The sequence below is a fragment of the Lolium perenne genome, chromosome 4, assembly GCF_019359855.2.
Source record: "Lolium perenne isolate Kyuss_39 chromosome 4, Kyuss_2.0, whole genome shotgun sequence".
Classification (NCBI taxonomy): Eukaryota; Viridiplantae; Streptophyta; class Magnoliopsida; order Poales; family Poaceae; genus Lolium; species Lolium perenne.
Genome location: NC_067247.2, coordinates 397,653,754 through 397,675,344, shown reverse-complemented (window position 1 = coordinate 397,675,344; position 21,591 = coordinate 397,653,754). Strand labels below are relative to the sequence as shown.

Here is a 21,591-nt window from a genome sequence, read left to right as displayed (position 1 = left end):
ATGCATCTATCCATTCGGTCAACTGCCACCAGTGTTTTCGAGTGCTAGCTACTTCTTCTCACATTTATATACATTTTGTTTCTTGTTTTGCTCAGGCAGGGCATTCGTGGCCATTTGAAAGGCTCCCGTACCCATCTCCCGTACAGAAAGGCTCCCGTACCCATCACCTCCCGCACCCGCGCGGCGGCGCCGCGCCGCGCCGGGCGGCCCCCCAGCGACTCCCCTCCTACTCCTCTCAAGCGGCTCCCCTCCTACCGCCGCCGCTGTCTGAGGCACCGCCAGGCAAAGCCCTGGAGGCGTGGCGGCGGCGGCGGACTTCTTCGGCCACGTCATCCGTGGGGGGCGTGTGTTCGCATCTCCGGCGGCGGCGATCAACATCGGGCTATCGACGACGGTGCCATGGAGCGGCGGCGACCAGAGGAGGGAGAGGATCTCCATCGTTTGGCGGGCGGCAACGGTGGTTCGGGTCCGATCTGGGTCCTGGCGGGCTCGGGTGGGCTACGATCATACAGCTGCGGTCACAACGATGCCGGCTTCATGCAGGTTTCTGGGTTCGTTCCGAGGCACAAGGACGTTATGGGCGATTGTCCTTGGCATGGTGGTGGTGGCCTCCTCCTTCCCCAGAGGTGGTCGGCTGGTTGCTGGGGTGGCGGATCACGAGATCCGTCTACTCCGGCGATGAAGATTTAGTCGACGATGAGCTAGCGGTGAAGGGGCCACCGGTGAAAACCGTGCCTTGACATCGTTCTTGGCGGATGATGGCGACGGCTATTGGCATCGTTCCCTTGCGAAGGCATCATCTTTGCTGGCCTCTATGCTGGCTCTTGCCGAGTTGGGGACTAGCGGCTGTCGGTGAAAACCGTGCCACGATTGGCGGGCAATGGCGGCGTTAAGCGTCACTTCCTTCTTGAAGGCATCGTCGTCTCAGTCTGCGGCTACTCACTCGTGCTGCTCCGGGGGGAACCCTAGATCCAGGTCTCCCAGATCGGATGATAACGGCGCTTCCTGCGTCATTCTACCTCTTGGGGCATTAGTTTTGGAGCAGCGGCTGGATGGAGGTGGATCTTTGGTGGAGTGGTGTTCATCTACCATGTTGACGTTGATGATTCTCGGCGGCGTGGAGCTGCAGGGTATCGAAGACGGGTGCGGACTGCAGGACACGTGCAGGATGGTGGAGTTGTCTGGCGTCATGGTAACATCGACGGCAGGTCTGGCAAGATCAATGCTTTGATCTCTCTTGAAGATGGGTACGAGGAAAACAGCGGTAGAAATATCTGTGGCGTGTGTGTTGACGTGCGCGGAGAGTCAGCTTGACTGAATGTGCTTCTCACCTGCTATTGGGCAGCTTGGGAAGGCATTTGGTTGTTTCGATGATGTGAGTTGGTGTATTGTCACCCCTTCATGCCTCTGTGGGCTTAGCGAGGTGGATTCGAGTTTGATCTTTTGTATTGCTCCTGTAAGATGTTGTGAATAATCTAATAAAAAATGCCATGTGAATTCCTTGGATGCAGAAGCTGGAGCGATTTTTTTCCCATTTCAAAAAAAAAAGCAATACTTCTTCTCACCTAGCACGCGCGCCGCTCGATCATTCTATATAGAGTAAAGTCTATTTTAAACCTTTAACTTGTAGACCCGGGTGAAATCAAACCCTGAAGTTTCAATCTTTGAAATCGGCACCCTGTAGTTACCGATCCCGGTCAATCTCGACCCTGTAGCAGCTTAGACTGGTTTGTCTCACCAGGAAAAAGATCCCGACCCATCTCTTTCCAATTAAATCTCACTCTGTAGTGAATCAAGTACACACGCATTGTCCAGTTAATTCAGTTGAGAAGGGAGAAGTGTATGCTAGGTTGCAAGTTCGTGCCCCCGTACGTGTGTGTGGGGCACAAGGAGAGATTTCAGAACATCTTCGGTTGTGGCCCTCAAAACGCTCTGAAACACGCTAGATTGAGTATTTGAGGGATGTTGTTGCTTGGTGCTGTGTTTGGGCGTGTCGCTCCCCAGTTACATCCCCTAAATAGAAATTTAGAATTTTTAAATTTAATTGAAAACGGGTTGAATTTCTTCAAATTTGTTATATATTATATGGATCTGAACGAAATTTGATGAAATTTAAACTTAAAACTAAACTCTGTGCAAGCGCGGCCGATTTGAACGAGATCGACGAGTGGCATGCCGAAGTCGCGGATGGACATGGTCACGTCGTCGATGTCGCCCCTCCAGGCGTCTGTGTCGTTCAACGACGCCCTGTACGCCGCATTGTACCCCGAGCAGTCCTTGGGGTTGTCGCTATTGGCGATGAGGCGTTGCCGACGGAGGCCTTCACGGCCTCCGCGGACTCCTCGTCGTCGTCCTCCTCCTTCACCTCCGGCTCCCGGGCAAGGAGGGTCCTGCCGTCGGAACCCACGCGTCTATGCTGCTACAACGACGGTTCAAGGATTGTGATTCCACCGCCGCTGCCGCACCTTCGATTTTGGGGCGGTGTCACGTACTCGACCTTCACCTCGCTCTTCGGCACGGTGTAAGGGCAGGCGGTGGGAGGACGGCGCTGACAGCACCGGTCCCGATGAAGAAGAATGGGATGAGGACAAGCTTGTTGTCCTCCTCGGCTGTCAACGCGAGGAAGGCGTAGGCGACTCTGGCATTGCTAGCCTATGGCCGCCGTTGCGAAGGTCGTCGATGATGGCGGGGAGGGTGCGCTCGGGTACTCCCCAAAAGCGGATGCGCCCCTCCCTGTTCCAGGTGTTCGACCTCCCGATGAGGCTGACGTTGAGGCTGCCACGCCTGAAGTCTTTCGCGGCGAGGATGTTCTCTGGGGTGATGACATCGGCAAGATCTAGGCCTAGTTGTAGGGGCGGTCGAGAGAGCGGAACGAGTGGTGTGTGGAAGGGACGGGAAGGAAGGAAGGAGGAGTCACCTCTTTATATATCGGTGGCAAGCAAACCGACAAGAAGCATTGGCCGTAATAACGCCGGCGCGGATAGCCACGTGGCCATACGCGATGAGACGCTTCACCGTGTCGCTAGGTAGGCGATAGGTTTAACCTTCCGTGTCAACATTTACACTGCGTCTACCTGGGTCCACCACACGTGAAGCGTTTTCACGCTTTGTCCGGTGCGCTCCCTGTGGAGCGGGGATGGTCTCTGAGCGCCGGACAATGTATTGGACCGCGACATGCGAAAAGACTATTTGAGACAAGCGATGGGACCAGCTATATGTCTGATGCACCCTAAAATAATTTGAGAACCGTTTCAAGGAACACGAGTAGAGATGCTTTTAACATACGTAAAATCAGAGCTAAGCTGCACAGGAGCATAGCAAGGCGACAATTTAAGCGATCCACCGCAGGCTGCGCAGTGAGCAGCACCATGCTCTCCTATCGCCCTGCAGTCTAGGGCAACCTTTGTCATTGAGTGCATAGGTTAATGAGTTAATCCCGGTTGGGATCTTTGAGCCAAACTCATCCAAACCGATTGAGGGTCTAAATTGACCAGGATCAATAAATCCAGGGTGCTGATTTCTGGGATTAGAAGCTCAAGGTTTGATTTAGACACCCTCTATAACTTGAAGGTTTGAAATAGACTTTACTCTTCTATATACGTGCGCTCACCAACCAGTCTCCCTACACGACTACTACTACACTACTACTCCCTAGTATCTAATACTAGCATTACACTCCCACCGTCCATAAAATAATAATGTCAGAAGATTTGTCTAAATTTAGATGTATCTACACACTAAAGAGTACGTGTTTAGGTACACTTTAATTCGGACAAACTTTTGGCATCCTTTTACATCCAATACCTTTTGATTGACTTGGATTTACTATAGAGTTATACGAAATCCGAGCCGATTAAAGAGATACCCGACGCCAAGAAAAAGAGAGCAGTTCAAATACTAGCAAGTTAACAAAAGCAGCATGTTAAAATAATAGCCTGACCCGGTGCCAAAATCGGAAAATAGTTCCATGAGACCCGGTCCACAAATTTACTCCTGCGGACCAACTTTAGCAATTGACACATGGACACGAGAGAGAAAATACAATATTTATTACAATGAAGCTACGTACGTGCATATATATATACTAGGAAGCATAGACGCGGCGGCACGCCGCGCCCGTGTTAGTTGCTTCTGAGCACGTGTTCCATGATTTGCAGAGTGGAGGGTTGGAAGGATGAATGTTGAAACGGGTAGCAAAGCAAGTTGAATTTTCTGAGACCTGTATGCACTAAAAGAAAACATCGATCTGTATATATTTGATAGAAGAAAGATAAGGTAGATAATATGAGGAAATATGTTCGTAAGAAAATTTCTCCATATCCACTACGTACATTAACTGGTAGTGGTAGTAGATACTTCGTCATCCGAATGTGGCAGCGAATGGAGGAGCACGGTTATGTCGCAGGGTAAGGTTGTTGCTGCTTGGCCTCCTATCCAGTGTCACCTATAGCATATTAGCAACCTCAACTAAGTTGAGAAGACTTCCAGCTAGCCTCTCTACGACCCTAACTCACCCTGCACAATCAGGGAGGTTTGAGGAACATCCAAACCAGCGCTTTTGTATAACAGTTCAAATGCTGGGCTGCGATGATGAGTACAAAAACAGATCCCATGCGTATATCCTGATAACTGTTTCGTTAATCCAATTGAAGTATTGGCAGCATTTTAATTAGCTTGGTCCGTACCGAGTACTACAAATGAAGCCAACAATGTTGGGATTTGCCCACGGATCAATCACATCAAACTAGACGAACACACGCAGATACAAAATTTATCGCCAAGGGTGCGTGTCGCACCCTCTAAACTACTCTTTATTGCTTTTCTTATTTTCTCGTTGTTACAATCTCACGGCCCTGCCCACGTTTATATACAGGCAGGCACAGGGACCTAGCTATGACTTAACCGACTCCAAACCACCTAAACCTAGTCGTACTAGAAACCAAAGTGGACTAATACTGCCTTTGAACCTGCAGACTAACCATACCTGGAAACCTAGTACTACACGGATAGACCAACGAAACCTATATGGACTAAAACTTACGTAGCTAGCTATCTAACTAGACTAACTACAACTCACGAACTAGACATAGTTTGGCATGTAAACCAAACCTGACAAACTCTTACTAATTTAACTCACACGCCTAACACTAGGAAAGATTATTGCTAACAATCTCTCCCTAATCTTGACTCTTGGTCTTCAGTGCTCCTCTGATCTTGACTCCTTGCATATCCGCGTCTTGTCTAGGTCTCGCTCCACGACAAGTTTAATTGGCTCTCCCCAATTTCAACTTGGCGATTTTACGGAACAACTCAAGCATGATCCGGACTACCCAGCCACGCTAGCAACCGTGGAACACACCGTCCACCCTAGCGCAATACATGCCGACTACCTCGTGGACTACACCATCCACTCCAGCCTCATGTAGAGACAGGTCCTCATTAAAGAGACTCCCCTTCACTGGTTTACCGCCCCCTTCACACTTGACATTGATCCTCTCGTCGAGACACGTAGACGACTTGGTTGAGGCACGCTGACAGCTACCCGCTATCCTCTTGTTGCGTCTTCGCCCATGGTGATATCCCTCACCGGACAGTCCCTCAACCTCCACACGCTTCAACTGCAACAGATCCTCACAGAGACAAACACTTGGACACAACGACGACTCACGGACTCGACGACGACCCGACGTGCCAACTTGCACGACCACGACTCCTTGACTCATCGGACTCCTCCGAAGACGACTTTCACGAAAAACCCGCGGACGACGATCTTGACGAGACTCCCGGTACCACACCTCGGCACCACCTCTCCCATCAACGACCATCCACCACCTCGCCTCGCCAACGACAACACACTGTCAACCCTTCCGTGTTGCTCCACCGAGCAACGATCGCCCGCCGCCTCGCTAAGAACAGCGCGACGCCTGCTCCACCCGGCCGCTTCGCCGAGCGACGGTCGCCTGCCCCGAGGCGCTAGTAGGATCGCCTCCCCGGGGCAAGCGTAGCTTCAAATCTTCGACCTCGCTCTGATACCAATTGTTGGGATTTGCCCACGGATCAATCACATCAAACTAGACGAACACACGCAGATACAAAATTTATCGCCAAGGGTGCGTGTCGCACCCTCTAAACTACTCTTTATTGCTTTTCTTATTTTCTCGTTGTTACAATCTCACGGCCCTGCCCACGTTTATATACAGGCAGGCACAGGGACCTAGCTATGACTTAACCGACTCCAAACCACCTAAACCTAGTCGTACTAGAAACCAAAGTGGACTAATACTGCCTTTGAACCTGCAGACTAACCATACCTGGAAACCTAGTACTACACGGATAGACCAACGAAACCTATATGGACTAAAACTTACGTAGCTAGCTATCTAACTAGACTAACTACAACTCACGAACTAGACATAGTTTGGCATGTAAACCAAACCTGACAAACTCTTACTAATTTAACTCACACGCCTAACACTAGGAAAGATTATTGCTAACAAACAATTGGTGCTAAATTGATATTACTTCCCACTCACCTGTAAATACTTTTTACTACACAGGACCAAAAAGATGAGATAATTCGTAATTAGAACTTCTTGTGCATGAGAGAGACACAAAGATAATCCTAACAAAAAATACAAATGCACCCAACTGTGCTTGTTTCAAGGCATCTATGGTCAATAACTGTGCTTAGGTAGTATATAAATGCAGAGATACCTTGGACCATATCTCTTTTTCAAATTTATGTAATTCAGAGAACACAATATCGAAATCCAACAATGATTGGAGGCCTTGGTGCTTCTGGTAGAATCAGTAGAGATTCAATGAGGAATCCTGAGTCCTGAGTCATGCTGTAAGACCTATCTTGATAGAGAAGATGCGTTCAGGATACAGTGGGAGAATAACCATCATGAAATTGACATGATAAAATCAAATGGTCCTTCTACCAAGCATCTGCTAGATAAAAATATGTTTTTAGAGCTGATACATATAAATTCCATAGTACTGCATAGTAGATCGGAAGGTAGTACATACATGAGAAATTGCACTCCAAATCTGGCCATCTTATTAGTACAGCCTATGTAAAAAATGGAGAAAAACTGAAATTTCCAAACCAGAAATGATGGCCAATTGCCTCAAATGAACGATATAATATCCATTGCCCATCCTCGTTTTAACATAAACCAAGAAGCTCTGAAACATAGAAGATATCTGAAAGGAAAAGCGAACACTGACATAATTAAGAAAATGATATACATCTAAGAGTGAACATGCCTATAGGTTGTTTAGAACAACAAAGTAAATACTTGTAGGAGTCTACATTGGTAATCTAACTACTTTTTCACCAACTAACATATCAGGATGTGCGTTACTGCTATAAACTCTTAACATTCCACGTTTGGCTGAATTTGCTTTGAGGGATCTACGGTCTAAGCATAGCTGCAACCCTTGCAGCTAATGAATTGCCAGGTTGAGAAAATTCAGAAACATCAAATAGATAAAATTATGAACGAACAGTTTATAATATAACGCCATCTTGGGTCAGCTCATGCGTTCGGATACACAGAGCAATTGTACACATCATACATGGGAGTAAATTGGGCTGTTGGTGGTATCACAACTCGTTGAATACCAGGTAACACCAATGTTCAGTTATCACTATGTCTATATCTCTAGCAAGTATGCACCGCAATTCTGAAACACAGGTCCTGTGACATGCCCTAAAAAGTCCAGTTGCCCAAATATCAACACCGAAACAACTGTGAAATCATGTGCAACCATGTAAAAATAAGAGCAGCTTACAATGCTCTCCTTTAATCATCAGCAGAAGAACATGGTGCTCCAGTGTTTCTCATGCAGACATGCCAGCTCCGGCAGTGGGAAGCTGCCCGAAGATGTGTGTCCTATTCCCTTGCTGAACGACATGCCCGACATGTCCTCAAACTTCATGAACGTGCCCGCCTCGGTGGCAGCGAGGTGTGCCTAGTTGATCAGATGAACTACACTCAGAACAAACCAGAATAATATGTAAGGAACAACATGGCCAATTTATTACGTACTATTAGCCAAACACAAATACAAAGGGTTGTGCCACGAATGAAATCACCATTGTGCTTCCCTGGTACATGGAAAGAACACAACAACAAAGTTCAAAACATAGGTTTGACAAAAAAATACTGGAATGATATGTGGTACTATCTGCCACCTAAATACATGTAAGAAAGCAAATGCATAAATTCCTGAAGCACATCGGCACTGAAGCCGATCTCTTCATGCATAACATGGTGACAACAAACAGAAAACAATTAGCCCCATGTAAACGAATGGTAACCAAAGACACCTGCAAACCACCACAACCACTTTGCTACTTGATAAACAGAAAACAGAGGAAATCACAGAGAGTACTTACAATCATGTGGACACATGTAGAAAGTCAAAATTATTGGGATGATTCACTCCATAAAAAAACTAATGCGACTTCTCCATAAGTAAAAATAAAGTTCAGTGAGAGGAACATTATTTGAAGATCGGGCCTAGAGGAATTTGGCATGATGGGTTTTTGGGCAACAATGAGTGTTAGCTTAGACTCCCACTTCCCGTCGAAGAATTGCCATTCCTGCATAGATTAAAAGTAGATGGAATAACAGTGCCACAATGGTGGAAACTTACTGTATAGGTACCTCTGTTTGATATGTAATAGCACTTGTTAAAATCAAACAAATACACTACCTCAATGATCTGCTCAAGCCTGATTGTTTATGCCCTTAGTGAACTTTATTCCCTAACTCCATCGCTGCAATTTGCACGAGTTATGAGATGGAGGATATGACATCATCAAATATCCATTTTCAGTTGGAAAACAACATTTTCATAGTTTTGCTGCACAATTCACTGATATTTGCATAAAGTAGTTTCAGAGCCGCACATATCTGTCGATCTAAAACGGCGAGCCCACAACAGCAAAATACGATCTGCATCAGAACCTGCAAGAAGAACCCAAATCAGGAAAGACAAAAACAATGCACAAATAGCCAAAACGAAAGAATAAGTCACATCCAAGACAAAATAACCTGACAGCATCCCGAAAGAGCTCCCAAATAAAAAGGACACACTTGTAAGCAAACTAAAAGGAACAAACGTAAGTAGAATAATTAAGAGAAGAAGAAACTCCATACCAGTAGAATCATCAACAACCAGACGTTCACCCGGCCTAACCTCCGGGTCAAGGTGAGAGAGAGAGTTGCAGGGACAGGGCTCGCAGTGGGACTGGGAGTTGCGCAGGACTGAAGGAAGAAGAAACAACAGAGACCAGGTCCATATCCTCCTCTTCTTCCCCCTCCTCATCTTCTATCTGCATCTTCAGTTCGAGATTCTCCTTGGACCCGTTCATCGGCCCTCCATTGGGCACCTAGAACACGAGGGGATCCATGGCGGCCGCTCAAGGCGACGGCGACGGTGCGGCCGGCCCGGCTTGCCGTCGTGCTGTGCCATGGCGAGGGGATCGGATCAGACGATGGGGATCGAGCTCCAAGAGAGGGGGGCGATGCTAGGTTGGTTTCACACCCAGAAACTTCCTCATGCGGTGACCTAGCATGAAATTAGGGAATTTAGTGGAGAGGTGGAAGATACGGACAACGGGTCTTGCCAGTTGGGTCAGAACCCACCGCTGTTATTAGCGAGCATGCAATTACCGGAACCAATTCCATGGTACAAACCAAAGAAGCCGGTTGCCGGTAACCTCTCCGGCAAAAAATAAGGAAACATAAAAGAATAGATCAGCTGAATAAATTGGAAGAAAAAAAAAGAATCCACGCGTCGCACGATGGCAGGATTAGCGAGAGGATAAATAGGCCATCAAGAGTGCTCAGGTCGCTAATAGGTCCGTGAAAGTGTTTAACTTTTATATAGGGTATAATAAGCTGGCTCAAAGTGCACCTGCACGTCAAAGCTAGTTCCGCTTTACAACCTCCGTCCACAAATAAGATGAGTGTGAGGATGAGTGTCTCCAGACTTGCTTGGAGAAGGGGGAACAGGAAGCACGATACGTGCAGAGCATGTACCTGTTTTTTTCTTCTCCGAGGGTTTCGAGTTTCGATCGACTCGATTGACCCTGAAGACGTGCATGATCACGATCGTGATCGGTGTCCTAGCTTGTTGGTCTGGAAGGCCGCGTGCTCTGTGCCGTCTCCGAACGCCGCACCGTTCTGCGCACCAGCTAGCCACACAAGCGCATGATCGGCAGCCTGCAAGGCCGGCGTGATCTCCTCTCCTGTCTCATGTCCTCTCCGAGTTCGGGGACCACTCTGACGAGTTCCTCACCAACTTCGGCATCAGCAGTTTCATCCTCGTTGTCGGCGACACGGCCTCGCCGGTCGCTAGGGACCAGGGCCGGTCCATACGTATTCAGGGCCCTGGGGCGAGACAACCAAAAAGGCCCTTTCTAACATTTTTTTAGAATGCATTGTATGTCGAAATCAATGCAATACATAGTATATACCAATGTTTATTTGAATTATAAAACTTTATAAGCTATTAATATATTTTAAAAATGTTCTATATCTCTAACAAACTCAAAAAGTTCTATAGAAGCACATCAGATTCTAGTATAGTCATCTAATTCAACATCAGTTCGAGAAATTTCTACATCATAATGATCATCTAAATTCTCGGTTTATTGCTCGTCAATGTTTACTTGAGCCAACTCCAAGCAGTACCTGAAAGAACTCCTTCTAAAAGATTTGTCAATTGAACCTCTCTAAGTACCGGTTCATCTAGCTATCTGTCTATTCTCTTTCTCTCGTTCATTTCTAGCTAGCAGAAAGACCTTTTTAGTGTGCCACCGAAATAATTTGCAGAAACAGTCAATATATTGAACGAAAGTACCTTTGGCAACTATAAGCATAGACTAAGACGGAGAAAGAAGGAAACTTATCAATCAATCAGATTTTGAGCACATCGATCTGTGAGTGCTAGCCATGTACGTGGTGGGCTTGGAGTATTTTTTTCTCTTGTTTTCCAAAACGTAATAATACTGTAAAACTACCTGGGCCAGGGCCCCTGCTTTCCAAGGGCCCAGGGCGGTCGCCCCTTTGCCCCCCCTTATGGGCCGGCCCTGCTAGGGACTCCGGCTCTGATAGGGACGAAGTCTAGCGTAGTACGTATATACCGTGTGGAATCCGTGGTGGGCTAGGAGGCCGCCCCCGTCGCTATTTATACCATCATGGTCTAGTGTCTAATTAAGCTAGATCGGCAAGGAAGGCATTACTGTAGCGAATATGGACGTTGAGGGGGATGTGCTTGACGCCAAGATAGCAGCATATTGGGCGAGGAGGGAAAAGGAGAAGGAAGATGAACCCGAGGAGTCCCACACCGACAACAATGCCTACGAGGCTTGTCTCTACCGCGGCACCTGGAACCGGAAGCTCGCCGGCGAACGCGGCTCCTACGAGGACGCAAGTAAGTACTAGCAGGCGTCCAACACATTCATTACGTAGATATACATGTTACCTTTGTTCCTTCTGATAATATCACTAACTATATTATATATTGAAAAACCACAGCGTCTATCCCGGCAATGCGTTTCACCGACCATCGTTCCACATTCGCCAGCACGCAGCCGACCTTGCAGATCTTCTCGGTTAAAGTCGAGGAGATAATGGGAGGCTTACTATGGCCGATTGACGTCTACGGTATGGTTGCCGTACGCGACGTCGTGGATCATAAGCGTAACATTATCTTCAACCGTCAACGAGATAACTCTCAAACACTCACCGAGGAGGTTCATACATTCTCTCCTACTTTGTCTCATTTACTAGTGCCTAGTGTTAGGAAAATAAAACCATGTAGTGTGTGAGTCAGTGTGTCCCGGCCGGTGGCGCGTGAGGCCATGCTCACGTTCGTGTCCACCATGTAGGCCAGTCGTGTTGTGCGCGTTGGAGCGCGTCGTGCGGGCGGCCGGAGAAGGAGCACTGCAGCAGCTGAAGACTCGATCAAACTGCATGCATGGCCTGCGGCAGTTGCAGCTCTGTTCGTGCGGAGAGGCAGCAGTGGCATCCGGGTCATGTGGATCATGGATCGGGTCATGTGTTAGTGGTGTGAGTGCATGCGTGCATGTAGCTAGTGGCCAAGGTGTGGTGCGTAGAGGAGCGCTGAGCCTACCTAAGCCATTGTAATCAGTCTGATCATTTGAGCTGAAGAGAAATAAGAGTAGGGTGTATGTGCGCCCACGGCGGCGTTCGTGCGCCGGCCGGGAAACTCTGTGTCTCCACTCCATCGTCTCTTTCTTCCACCTCCGTCTGTGCGAGAGAGAGAGAGCACCGGCGTTTGTCGCCGAAGGGGCTGGTTCGGCGTGTGTCGCCGAGGCCAGCCCCAACATGTGGTATCAGAGCCTCAAGGCGATGGCGGCCATGGCGCGAGGCGAGTCCACGGCGAGCGCGGTGGATGCGGCCGTGGCGAGCGCGGAGGCCGTGGAAGCGTGGTGCAGCGTGCACACGGTTGCATGGCGGCGTGGAGGCGCTGCAATGCGATGTGGAGGCTGTGGCAGCCATGGAGGCGAGGGAGCGGCGACCGTGGAGGTGCAGCTGCGCGTAGAGGCACGCGATTGACGTCGGGCGGAGGCGTTCGTCGTCGAGGCGTATGTCGGCCGTTGTGCTCGAGTTCGTGCTCGAGTTCGGCTACATCATTTGGCGTTTGTCGCTGGAGGCTGTCCGGCGTGTGTCGCCGGCGGAGTGCGACGTGTGGCGCTGAAGATGAAGATGAAGAAGGTGTGTTCCCCGCCGACGCCGATGATGATCCGGCGCTCCTGTATGTCAGGATGGGCGGCGACGTCATGGTTTAGGGGGAGAATGTTAGGAAAATAAAACCATGTAGTGTGTGAGTCAGTGTGTCCCGGCCGGTGGCGCGTGAGGCCATGCTCACGTTCGTGTCCACCATGTAGGCCAGTCGTGTTGTGCGCGTTGGAGCGCGTCGTGCGGGCGGCCGGAGAAGGAGCACTGCAGCAGCTGAAGACTCGATCAAACTGCATGCATGGCCTGCGGCAGTTGCAGCTCTGTTCGTGCGGAGAGGCAGCAGTGGCATCCGGGTCATGTGGATCATGGATCGGGTCATGTGTTAGTGGTGTGAGTGCATGCGTGCATGTAGCTAGTGGCCAAGGTGTGGTGCGTAGAGGAGCGCTGAGCCTACCTAAGCCATTGTAATCAGTCTGATCATTTGAGCTGAAGAGAAATAAGAGTAGGGTGTATGTGCGCCCACGGCGGCGTTCGTGCGCCGGCCGGGAAACTCTGTGTCTCCACTCCATCGTCTCTTTCTTCCACCTCCGTCTGTGCGAGAGAGAGAGAGCACCGGCGTTTGTCGCCGAAGGGGCTGGTTCGGCGTGTGTCGCCGAGGCCAGCCCCAACACCTAGTATATATGCATAATATCTTTGGTCGGATCATTGGCTAACTTGAAAATGTGTTTGCATGAAGGATTCCTATCTGGCACTTACCGGCCCTACACGAGCCGTTGTGGTGAATGTGCATCCGGTCTACTTTGAGGTCAATCTCAAAGTGAAAGGCGCTACTATGTCCGAGGACAAAGATTTAAGCCTTCTAGCAGCATGTTACACTAGTAACAGCCCATCTAGATCATGTGTGATCCATCGTGTTTGGACTAGCAAGCTCAGTACGCTCAAGTTAACATTTGGTCACATCCTTTACTCTGTCGAGGCCACGATCAAGGTGGAAGTCATCGATGGGAGGTGGCCATGTGGTTATCAAGGCGTATTTACCGCCAAGACATCCAGCATTAATCGCATGGAAGTCCCGCTGCTCGCTTTTGAAGACGGTGAATTGCCTATGGCTGATGGCTGCATGGTCAAGCTTTCGCGCCGTGTTGTTTCTGTCGAACTTGTTCGGCCCAAGGAAAACCTTAGGAATCCAAAGTTGATCGTTTGTCTCAAGGCACAATGTATCAATGAAAAAAATGGTAAGGTGGAACATCATATCTATTTCAAGCCCAAAGAGAATGGTAGAAGCCAACATACAATTAAGGTCAACACATGTAAGATGCAAGTGACCGTGGCATGGTCTCTCCTCACAACCTAAACGGTTGCCATTTGTTAGAAGTTGAATGAAAGTTATACGATGGTGGTGTAATTACTAATTTGTAACAGTTTTGTTGTTCCCTTTTTCGTAAGACAATTTAATGGTGCAAGGCACATTAACGTTTCTTCCGGTTAGGGCATCCCATAAGCGACGTTGTTGCAATTTGCGCGGGAGTGCATGCACACCGAGTCGTCCAATCTCGCCCTATGCCTTCGCCGGTGATGAAGCCCCCCACGGCACGCCTAGGCCCTACCCCGACAGAAGCTATGTGTATGTGTAGAGCATTGACGAGTTTCGGTGGGTGAACAGTGCTGCGGGTTGGTGCTCGATCTTTGGACGCGTCAGGAAGGTCAACCCGGCTACACACCAACAGCACTGTCCTCTCCGTTTTTGGACGATGCCCGCACGCTGTCCATGCCACCATGGTAATCACCAATTCATTTTCTAACCAACGCTTAGTTTTATGATTAGGGCTATTTTCTTACGGATTTTAGTTTCTATCTTACTTGGTGCGGTGCCCTCATACACTTTTGAGCAATCACTTTATTAACATTAATATATTATACCAAACTATTATACTTTGTTATGCCTAACTTTTATCATACTACAGTTTTAACAAGCATAATTTTCTATATATTAGTTTGCAAAGTTAATCACATTTAAAATGATGCTAATATTATTTATGTCATTCTTAGTAATACATTTGTATTGTTTATCATTAAAACCATTGTGTTTTGATAAATGTAACACATATGTTTAAAAAAATGTTAACTTGAAATAATATTTTGAATACTGCATAAATTATATATTGTATATGCATATATTAGTATGCACATGTGTGTTAGCTTAGTGTCTATTTTAGTATCCTTAATACCCTCTCGGTTGAAAAAATAAACAACTCAACTTATATACATCCTTATCTAGACAAAACTAAGTTATTTATTCTTGAACGGATGAAGTACAATATGGTAGAGATCTCTAAATCGTAAGGTCCAACAAATATCTTAATAGTGGTTCTTGTCTATTAGTTGAACTGATTGTATTGCGTCTTGCAGGCTGAGTTGGGTAATAAGTTGACAATATATGCATGAAATGGTATTGACTGTAGTATCTGAAGAATTTCCTTCACATAAAATTTGATTATCTATTGTGTATGTCTACAATGCGCTTGGTATCATCTCGTGTATGAAATAGACCATTTCAATTTCTCAACTACAAATTCACACACAAAATTAATAATGGAAGTATCATAATATAGATTTGAGCACAACTCTTAGAACATAAACACATGAGAAAGACTAATAACCTATCTAAAATTCGTCGTCGCCAGCCGAATTGCTTTGTTTCAACATGATACATTATATTTTTCCATTTCATATGGACTTTCTTTTTCATGATTTTTGTCATATATATATTCGATATATTGTTATACATAATGGATAGTAGTACAATGGTTAAACATGTACTTAGGGTGTGTTCGGTTTGGGTATGGGGTGGAACGGAATGGAACCGTTCCGCACCCAGAGCCCGTTCCTGCGTTCGGTTGCAAACTGGAATGGAATGAAGTGGTTCCTCCAAATGAAATATTCTCCCTAGATCCAAAATGAAGTGGTTCCTCCGATTCGGCCGGACGAGGTGGAATGGGTGACTGTTACACGCTGATTAATTAAGTTTAGCATAATTAACCAAGTTTAGCAATAATTAATCAAGTTTAGCACTACTTAATCAAGTTTAGCAAATAATTAATCGAGTTTAGAATAATTGATCGGGTGACTATCTCACCCATTACATTCCATTCTCATCCCATTCCAAAACCGAAAACAGGGATGGAACCGTTCCGTGACAACAAAAAAATTCCAAACCGAACAGAGGGATGGAACGGTTCCGTGACAGTGGAATGGAATGGTTCCATTCTATTCCGTCCCATCCAAAAAACGAACACACCCTTAATATTCTCATCCCTGCCAATCTACCCATGGGGTTGTCACCCTTTTTTTTAGAAGAAATGCTGCAACTATATTAACGTAGCTGGTTCCCAATTACACTAGGTGCCTCACCACACCAGACCTTACAAATTTTATTATCGCATGGGGTTGTCACCCTGTTTTCCCGAATTCCCGTCCTATAACTTAGACTGGGTAAGAACTGCTGCCTAAGCGCCAGCTGTGGGTCCCACCATGTATGCACTTAGAGGTAAGCTCCGTGCTTTTAGAGTCATACTATATCTTATTTGTAGAGGGTTTTATTTTTGAATAAATGCAATAGTTTATATTTTACAAACCTAGGCATGTAATACAACCAATTTTGGGTCAGAAGAACAGAAGTCACTAGAAAAGATTTTTTGGATTCGTGTTTTTTTTTTTTTTGCTTTAGAAAGTATATACCATGATTTGAAGCGCAGGAAAACGGTGGCATGGTCTCTTTTATCGACCTTCAAATATGGCGCTTTATGGAATAAAAAAGGTTTTCTTTCGTTCCAATCGCTTCTTAGTTGTTCCCCGTTTTGTCCAGCTTCAAAAACGTTTGCTCACTTTTCCCCTCTCTCGTCTCAAACCTCCACAAAAGCACAAACAACACTTTGTCGTCGGATAAGAGGCGTTGACCGAGTAAGTGTGGTTTTGTAGGGCTGTGTCAACCTTTGGCAGTTACGTGCTAACGAGTGGAGCTGCCAGGAGACACTTCGTGCCAATCATCTCTTTCTCACCTGGAGCATTTGGCCATTACCCGCTGATGAGTGGCCCGGTTCATTGTGTAAGTACTTTTACATAAGATAACACTTAAAAATAAAGCTGTTAACAACGATGAATATGTCTCATAGTGTATTAGTGGCTTGAGTCTTTTCAGTACCATTGTTAAGTCAAACAATGTACCCTAATCATTGCAAACATCCTTGTTACAATAATAATGCGCATGATCAGAAAAGCTTGATCATCTTACATTATTTGAGCTATCCACATTTAGGAGCAAAGAGTAGAAACTTTCTTTCTTTTTATTATCTCTCTACTATGCTTGTGAGCTTTTCTTCGAAACTCATATTTGAGAAACACAATAGTTATAGCATAAATAATAAACTTAATAATAAATATGAAATTATATATAATAAATAACACTTATTATTATTGCCTCTACGACATAACTCCTTCAGGTGGTGCTCGGTGTGGACTGATGATGATTTATATTTTGGGAATATTTCGCAAGGTATTTGATGCACAATTTTAGCCACTAGTATATATACTAAAATACTATATGAATTGGGAATGTATACATAGTATCCTTGCACCCATCGTGCAATTCTCTTTCGTTTTTATAAGTTCACAAATTTTGTTGATATATTATAAATACAAACCATAGTCAAAGTTCTATGTCATTGACTAGCGACCGCGTCTTATATTTTGTGACGGAGGGTGTATCATTTTGGGAACCTACAACTCTGAGGCTTGTAAACTTTCATGTGCCATCTGAAATCTAGATACATGTACCCCCTGTATTCATATACCAGCATGAAAGACTGCAAAAAAGCACCAAGACGGTGTATAATTAGCAACCGAAAGCAGCTGGCACAAAGCAACCACATACAAAAATGAAGCAACCAGCAACATACATAGAAGGGTGCTTCATTAAAATCATAAGATAGCACCAAGCTCATAAGTATTATAATTCATAGAAGGTTACATCGGACCTCTGCGTATTTAGAATTTAACTGACATCCTCCACAAGCAACAAAAAGAAATTACACACGGGAACTAAAGCAATCCCAGAGGGAAAGAAAACGGCTCAAAAGCTGAGTTCAGATCAGTCTAATCGTAGCTGCATTTGAAGGTCGATAGAAGAGACCATGCCACCGTCACTTCCATCTCACATGAGCCAATCCTGAGCATCTGCTTGCTTCGGCCGTTTTTCTTAGATGTAAAAACTGCATCATCCTTCAACACGTCTCTCTCTCCTTCAATGTGTAGCGCCTGCCCATAAATCTTGAGCTTTGGTTTCTTACGGTTGGCCTTCTTGCGTCTTGCCATTGGTCGAGAGAATTCAACGGAAACAACACGGCGCGAAAGCTTGACCTCACCCTCCTCATCTACAGGCAGTTCACCGTCTCCAAAAGACAACAGCAAGACATCCAAGCCATGTATGTCGGTGGTACATGCCGTGAATACACCACGAAAACCATGTGGCCAGCTCCCACGAACGACTTGCATACTGATCGTGGCCTCCACAGAGTTGACGATGTGCCCGAATGTAAGCTCAAGTGTGCTAAGTCTGCTAGTCTCGACGCGGTCAAAGACGTAAGAACTAGATGAGCCGTCATTTTTGTATGACACTGCTAGAAAGCTCAGGTCTCTATCCTCAGATTCCGTGGTGCCTTTCACCTTCAGATCAACCTCGACAAACGCTGCTTGCACGGACAAGACAACGGCACGTGTAGGACCGGTTAGCACGAGACATGGATCCTGCATATATGTCAAAGTTAGAAACAAATACTCAGTAATTATATAGGAGTGAAGTAGCTATAAGACTATGTACAACCTCCTGCGTGATTGTTTGGCAGTTGTCTCTGTTGCGATGAAAGATGATGTTACGGTTGCGATCCACCACGTCCCGTACAACGACCATGCCGTAGACGTCGAGAGGCCACTCTAGACCCCCTGTTATGTCGGTAACTTTCACCGAAAAGATCTGTAATGTTGGCTGTTCGTGTACGTAGTCGTCCCGGGTGCTATGGTCGGTGAAAAACATGGGAGGGATGGAAGCTGCATGACAGAATTGAGATCTGAGTTGGGATGTTCGATCATGGTTGTAGGTTGCAATTCAGGTGAAAGAAGAGAAGGAAGGTAGAGATGGAGATGCTTAATTACTTAGGGTGTCGTAGGAACCGTGTTCGTCGCCGGAGAACATATCGTTCCAGAAATCACGGTAGAGGCGAGCCTCGTAGGCGGCTGGGTCGGTGAAGGACTCCTCGGGCGATTCCTCATCGCTCGATGCCACAAAAGCTTCCTCGTGCCATTCCTCGTCTCCCTCCTTGTCGCTCGCTGCTAGAGATTCTTCCTCGTCGGTAGTACACTCCAGAAACATCGCCGGGTATGCAGGGTCGGCAAGGTCAGCGAGGACCTCCTCTAGTTCCATCGATCGACCTACCTGTGGACGGGCGCCCGAAGGTCTCGATCGAGTGTCGTCGCCGCCGATCTGGATTAGCCTTCTCTCCTCGATCGATCCGCGCTGGGTACGTACTCAATGCAAATCTTCCAAGCGGCCGTGTTTGACGGACTACAGACTCTTAAAGGCTTTTTCTTGGGTTAATTAATTTTAAAGGAAACTGGAGGTTGTACGAGACGTGGAAATTTGAGGATTTCAGATAGGACTTCCGAGAACTAGGGTGGCTAGCTGATTCGTACTTTTTAACTTTTATACCATTATAAAATGTGTGTGTCTAAGTCTCAGTCAACTGAAACATAACTTATTTCTTAGTCGAATTACATGATGCGGGCCTAAACAAAGTTAAGTATAAGGAGCAGCAAACACGAATCTTCAAGCAAAAATAAAATTCAACGATAGAGCACGTGACTGAAACATAAGCTACGTCTTAGCTAGCTGAAACTTAGCAATTCCATCGTAAAATAGTTTATAGCTCTCTGTTCTCGAAACCGAATCTTAATGAGTTACTTTTTTTTTTGAAATGGAGGCTATGCTCCAGCCTTTTTATTAATTTATTCAGCAAAGATCTGACAAAAGATTATCTCTACTACTTATAAAGGCAGGAAGTGCCGTAGGAAAATTAAAACTGAACCGTCTATCTAAATGCATCAAACGGTTGAGGCTCATTTGTTCCCCCCTCCCCAGATCCCGTACCCTCCCATCTCGGCCGTATCGCACGCATCTGCCCTTCCCTTGCCTGTGAGGAAACATAATCCATTCATCAGACCCAAAAGCACCGGAGTTACCGCGATCTCCTCCTCCTCTTTCGCCTCTTCCAGTCCTCCCGCAATCTCCTCCTCGCTGGCTGCCGCCGCCGGAGTTACCGCCTCCGCCTTCAATCACCGTCCACCACACTGCCCCCCATATCTCCATCCTCCCGGCGCCTCTCCATCACTACCCCGCCAATCCCCACGCCTCGCCGGCGGGTCATCTCGCAGCTCTCCTCACCGGCTCGCCGCGCTCCAAGGCCCGTCGCGCTCCTCACCGGCTCGCCGCGCTCCAAGGCCCGTCGCGCTCCTCACCGGCCTGCCACGCTCCTCACATCACAGGCCCTCCTCACTCCCCCACCAGACCACGTTCAGTCAGGTGCCTGCATGATCTGCTACCGCGGCCCCTCCTCGCGCGGAGGCATCAGCCTGGATGCCGCTGCCAAACTCGCCTAGCTCGCTCCGCTCGCCTAGCCTGCAAGAAAGGTTGCGCCTCTCTTCTTTTCTTTTTCATGTGTTTTGCTGTTAGTTTCTAGGCGTGGATGGATGGTACCTCAAATTTAAAGCATGGAGATTCCGATGTATAGTTTGGTCTGTGCGTAAAATTCAAATGAATGTGTAGATGTTGATAATTGCATGTCATGCTACTTTGATCTACTTTCCTCGGTATTCGATGCTGGACAAATATTCATCCGGTTTTGTCTGCATGATTATCATGTACTGTATTTTTCTCCGCACAGGTTCAGACGCATCCTCTTCACATCCCTCAAGCTGAACTCAAGATATGGTAAAACGTTTTATAGTCAGCTTAAGAATGTTTATGCTGAATATGAGCTTCCAATTTTCGTTTAAAAATAAAACGAACCAATTTGCTGACTTTTGATTTAGTTATTCACAAGAAAAACATTGTAACAAGGGTTAGTTAACTTGATTCAGTGGCATGATTGCATCAGGCTGAGAGGCACTAGCTTATAATTACTATTCTCTTTCTCACTCAGATTATTGGGAAATTAGGGTTCATATTGTCAGTTCACTATTTTGATTTGTATAAAATAACTTACACGTAAGGTAGCTTAGCCAAGCTCATAGCATATGATATGGTAAGGATCCTTTGGTTAATTGTTGAAGCAAATTTGTTCATTCAAGTTTAAGTCTGTTATACTTTTGATAATCATGTCAGCAACACAAGGTACAATGAACAAAATGATTATTCATGCCATCTGGTAAACATGTATACTGTGTGCTTTTCTTATGTTGGTCAATCAGTAGCCATCCACCTTTTCTGTTACGGCCTTTATGAATGAAATAATTAACCACCAATCAGAAGGATATATTGCAGTTTACAGTCCATTTTGTCCTCTTTCAGACTTACCATGAACTATTTCTCAGTCACCACACATATTCAACTACAAACATCCACTTCCGATATTTTTCGTTAAATTATTTGATGAATAATTTGATGTGAAGAAGATATTTCATAAAAGTGTGCATTGTTCTGTTCTGATTTCAGATTGCCGTGCTAATTTATTAGGAGATGCCAATTACAGAATTTGTAGACCACTTGTGTTATTGTACTGATGAGCGGGTGATCATTGATATCTTATTATTTTTGTTC

At 46.3% G+C, this 21,591-nt stretch overlaps 2 protein-coding genes and 1 long non-coding RNA gene across 5 annotated transcripts; 1 reads left to right on the top strand and 2 right to left on the bottom strand.

Annotated features, from left to right (window-relative positions):
* Positions 1 to 6,623: 6,623 nt before the first annotated feature.
* Positions 6,624 to 9,651, bottom strand: LOC127297609 (uncharacterized). 3 transcript variants are annotated; one of them, XR_011744213.1, is made up of 6 exons: positions 9,174 to 9,651; positions 8,924 to 8,981; positions 8,728 to 8,791; positions 8,058 to 8,614; positions 7,801 to 7,980; positions 6,624 to 6,857 (listed from the first exon to the last, which is right to left on the bottom strand). It is a non-coding gene; the product is annotated as an uncharacterized lncRNA (long non-coding RNA). The 3 variants fall into 3 exon arrangements; XR_007849277.2 differs by lacking the exon at positions 6,624 to 6,857 and adding an exon at positions 6,862 to 6,951 and having other exon boundaries at positions 7,033 to 7,980; XR_007849276.2 differs by lacking the exon at positions 6,624 to 6,857 and adding an exon at positions 6,960 to 7,209.
* Positions 9,652 to 11,273: 1,622 nt separating this feature from the next.
* Positions 11,274 to 15,170, top strand: LOC127348245 (uncharacterized). The gene is made up of 4 exons (XM_051374329.1): positions 11,274 to 11,454; positions 11,559 to 11,776; positions 13,462 to 13,923; positions 15,135 to 15,170. The coding sequence occupies exons 1-4, from the start codon at positions 11,274 to 11,276 to the stop codon at positions 15,168 to 15,170; spliced, it is 897 nt and encodes a 298-aa protein (XP_051230289.1).
* Positions 15,171 to 17,876: 2,706 nt separating this feature from the next.
* LOC139830395 (uncharacterized) lies at positions 17,877 to 19,200 on the bottom strand. The gene is made up of 3 exons (XM_071818395.1): positions 18,933 to 19,200; positions 18,604 to 18,827; positions 17,877 to 18,527 (listed from the first exon to the last, which is right to left on the bottom strand). The coding sequence occupies exons 1-3, from the start codon at positions 19,198 to 19,200 to the stop codon at positions 17,877 to 17,879; spliced, it is 1,143 nt and encodes a 380-aa protein (XP_071674496.1).
* Positions 19,201 to 21,591: the final 2,391 nt, after the last annotated feature.

Bases quoted from the DNA above. Each gene is read 5' to 3' on its own strand.
- LOC127348245 (XM_051374329.1), top strand. From the start codon at position 11,274: ATGGACGTTGAGGGGGATGTGCTTGACGCCAAGATAGCAGCATATTGG. The intron at 11,777-13,461 runs GTTCATACATTC...GTTTGCATGAAG, and splicing joins CTCAAACACTCACCGAGGAG to GATTCCTATCTGGCACTTAC. The intron at 13,924-15,134 runs GTTTGTCTCAAG...TGCGTCTTGCAG, and splicing joins TTAGGAATCCAAAGTTGATC to GCTGAGTTGGGTAATAAGTT.
- LOC139830395 (XM_071818395.1), bottom strand. From the start codon at position 19,200: ATGGAACTAGAGGAGGTCCTCGCTGACCTTGCCGACCCTGCATACCCG. The intron at 18,828-18,932 runs GTAATTAAGCAT...TCTGTCATGCAG, and splicing joins CGGTTCCTACGACACCCTAA to CTTCCATCCCTCCCATGTTT. The intron at 18,528-18,603 runs GTTGTACATAGT...ACATATATGCAG, and splicing joins GCCAAACAATCACGCAGGAG to GATCCATGTCTCGTGCTAAC.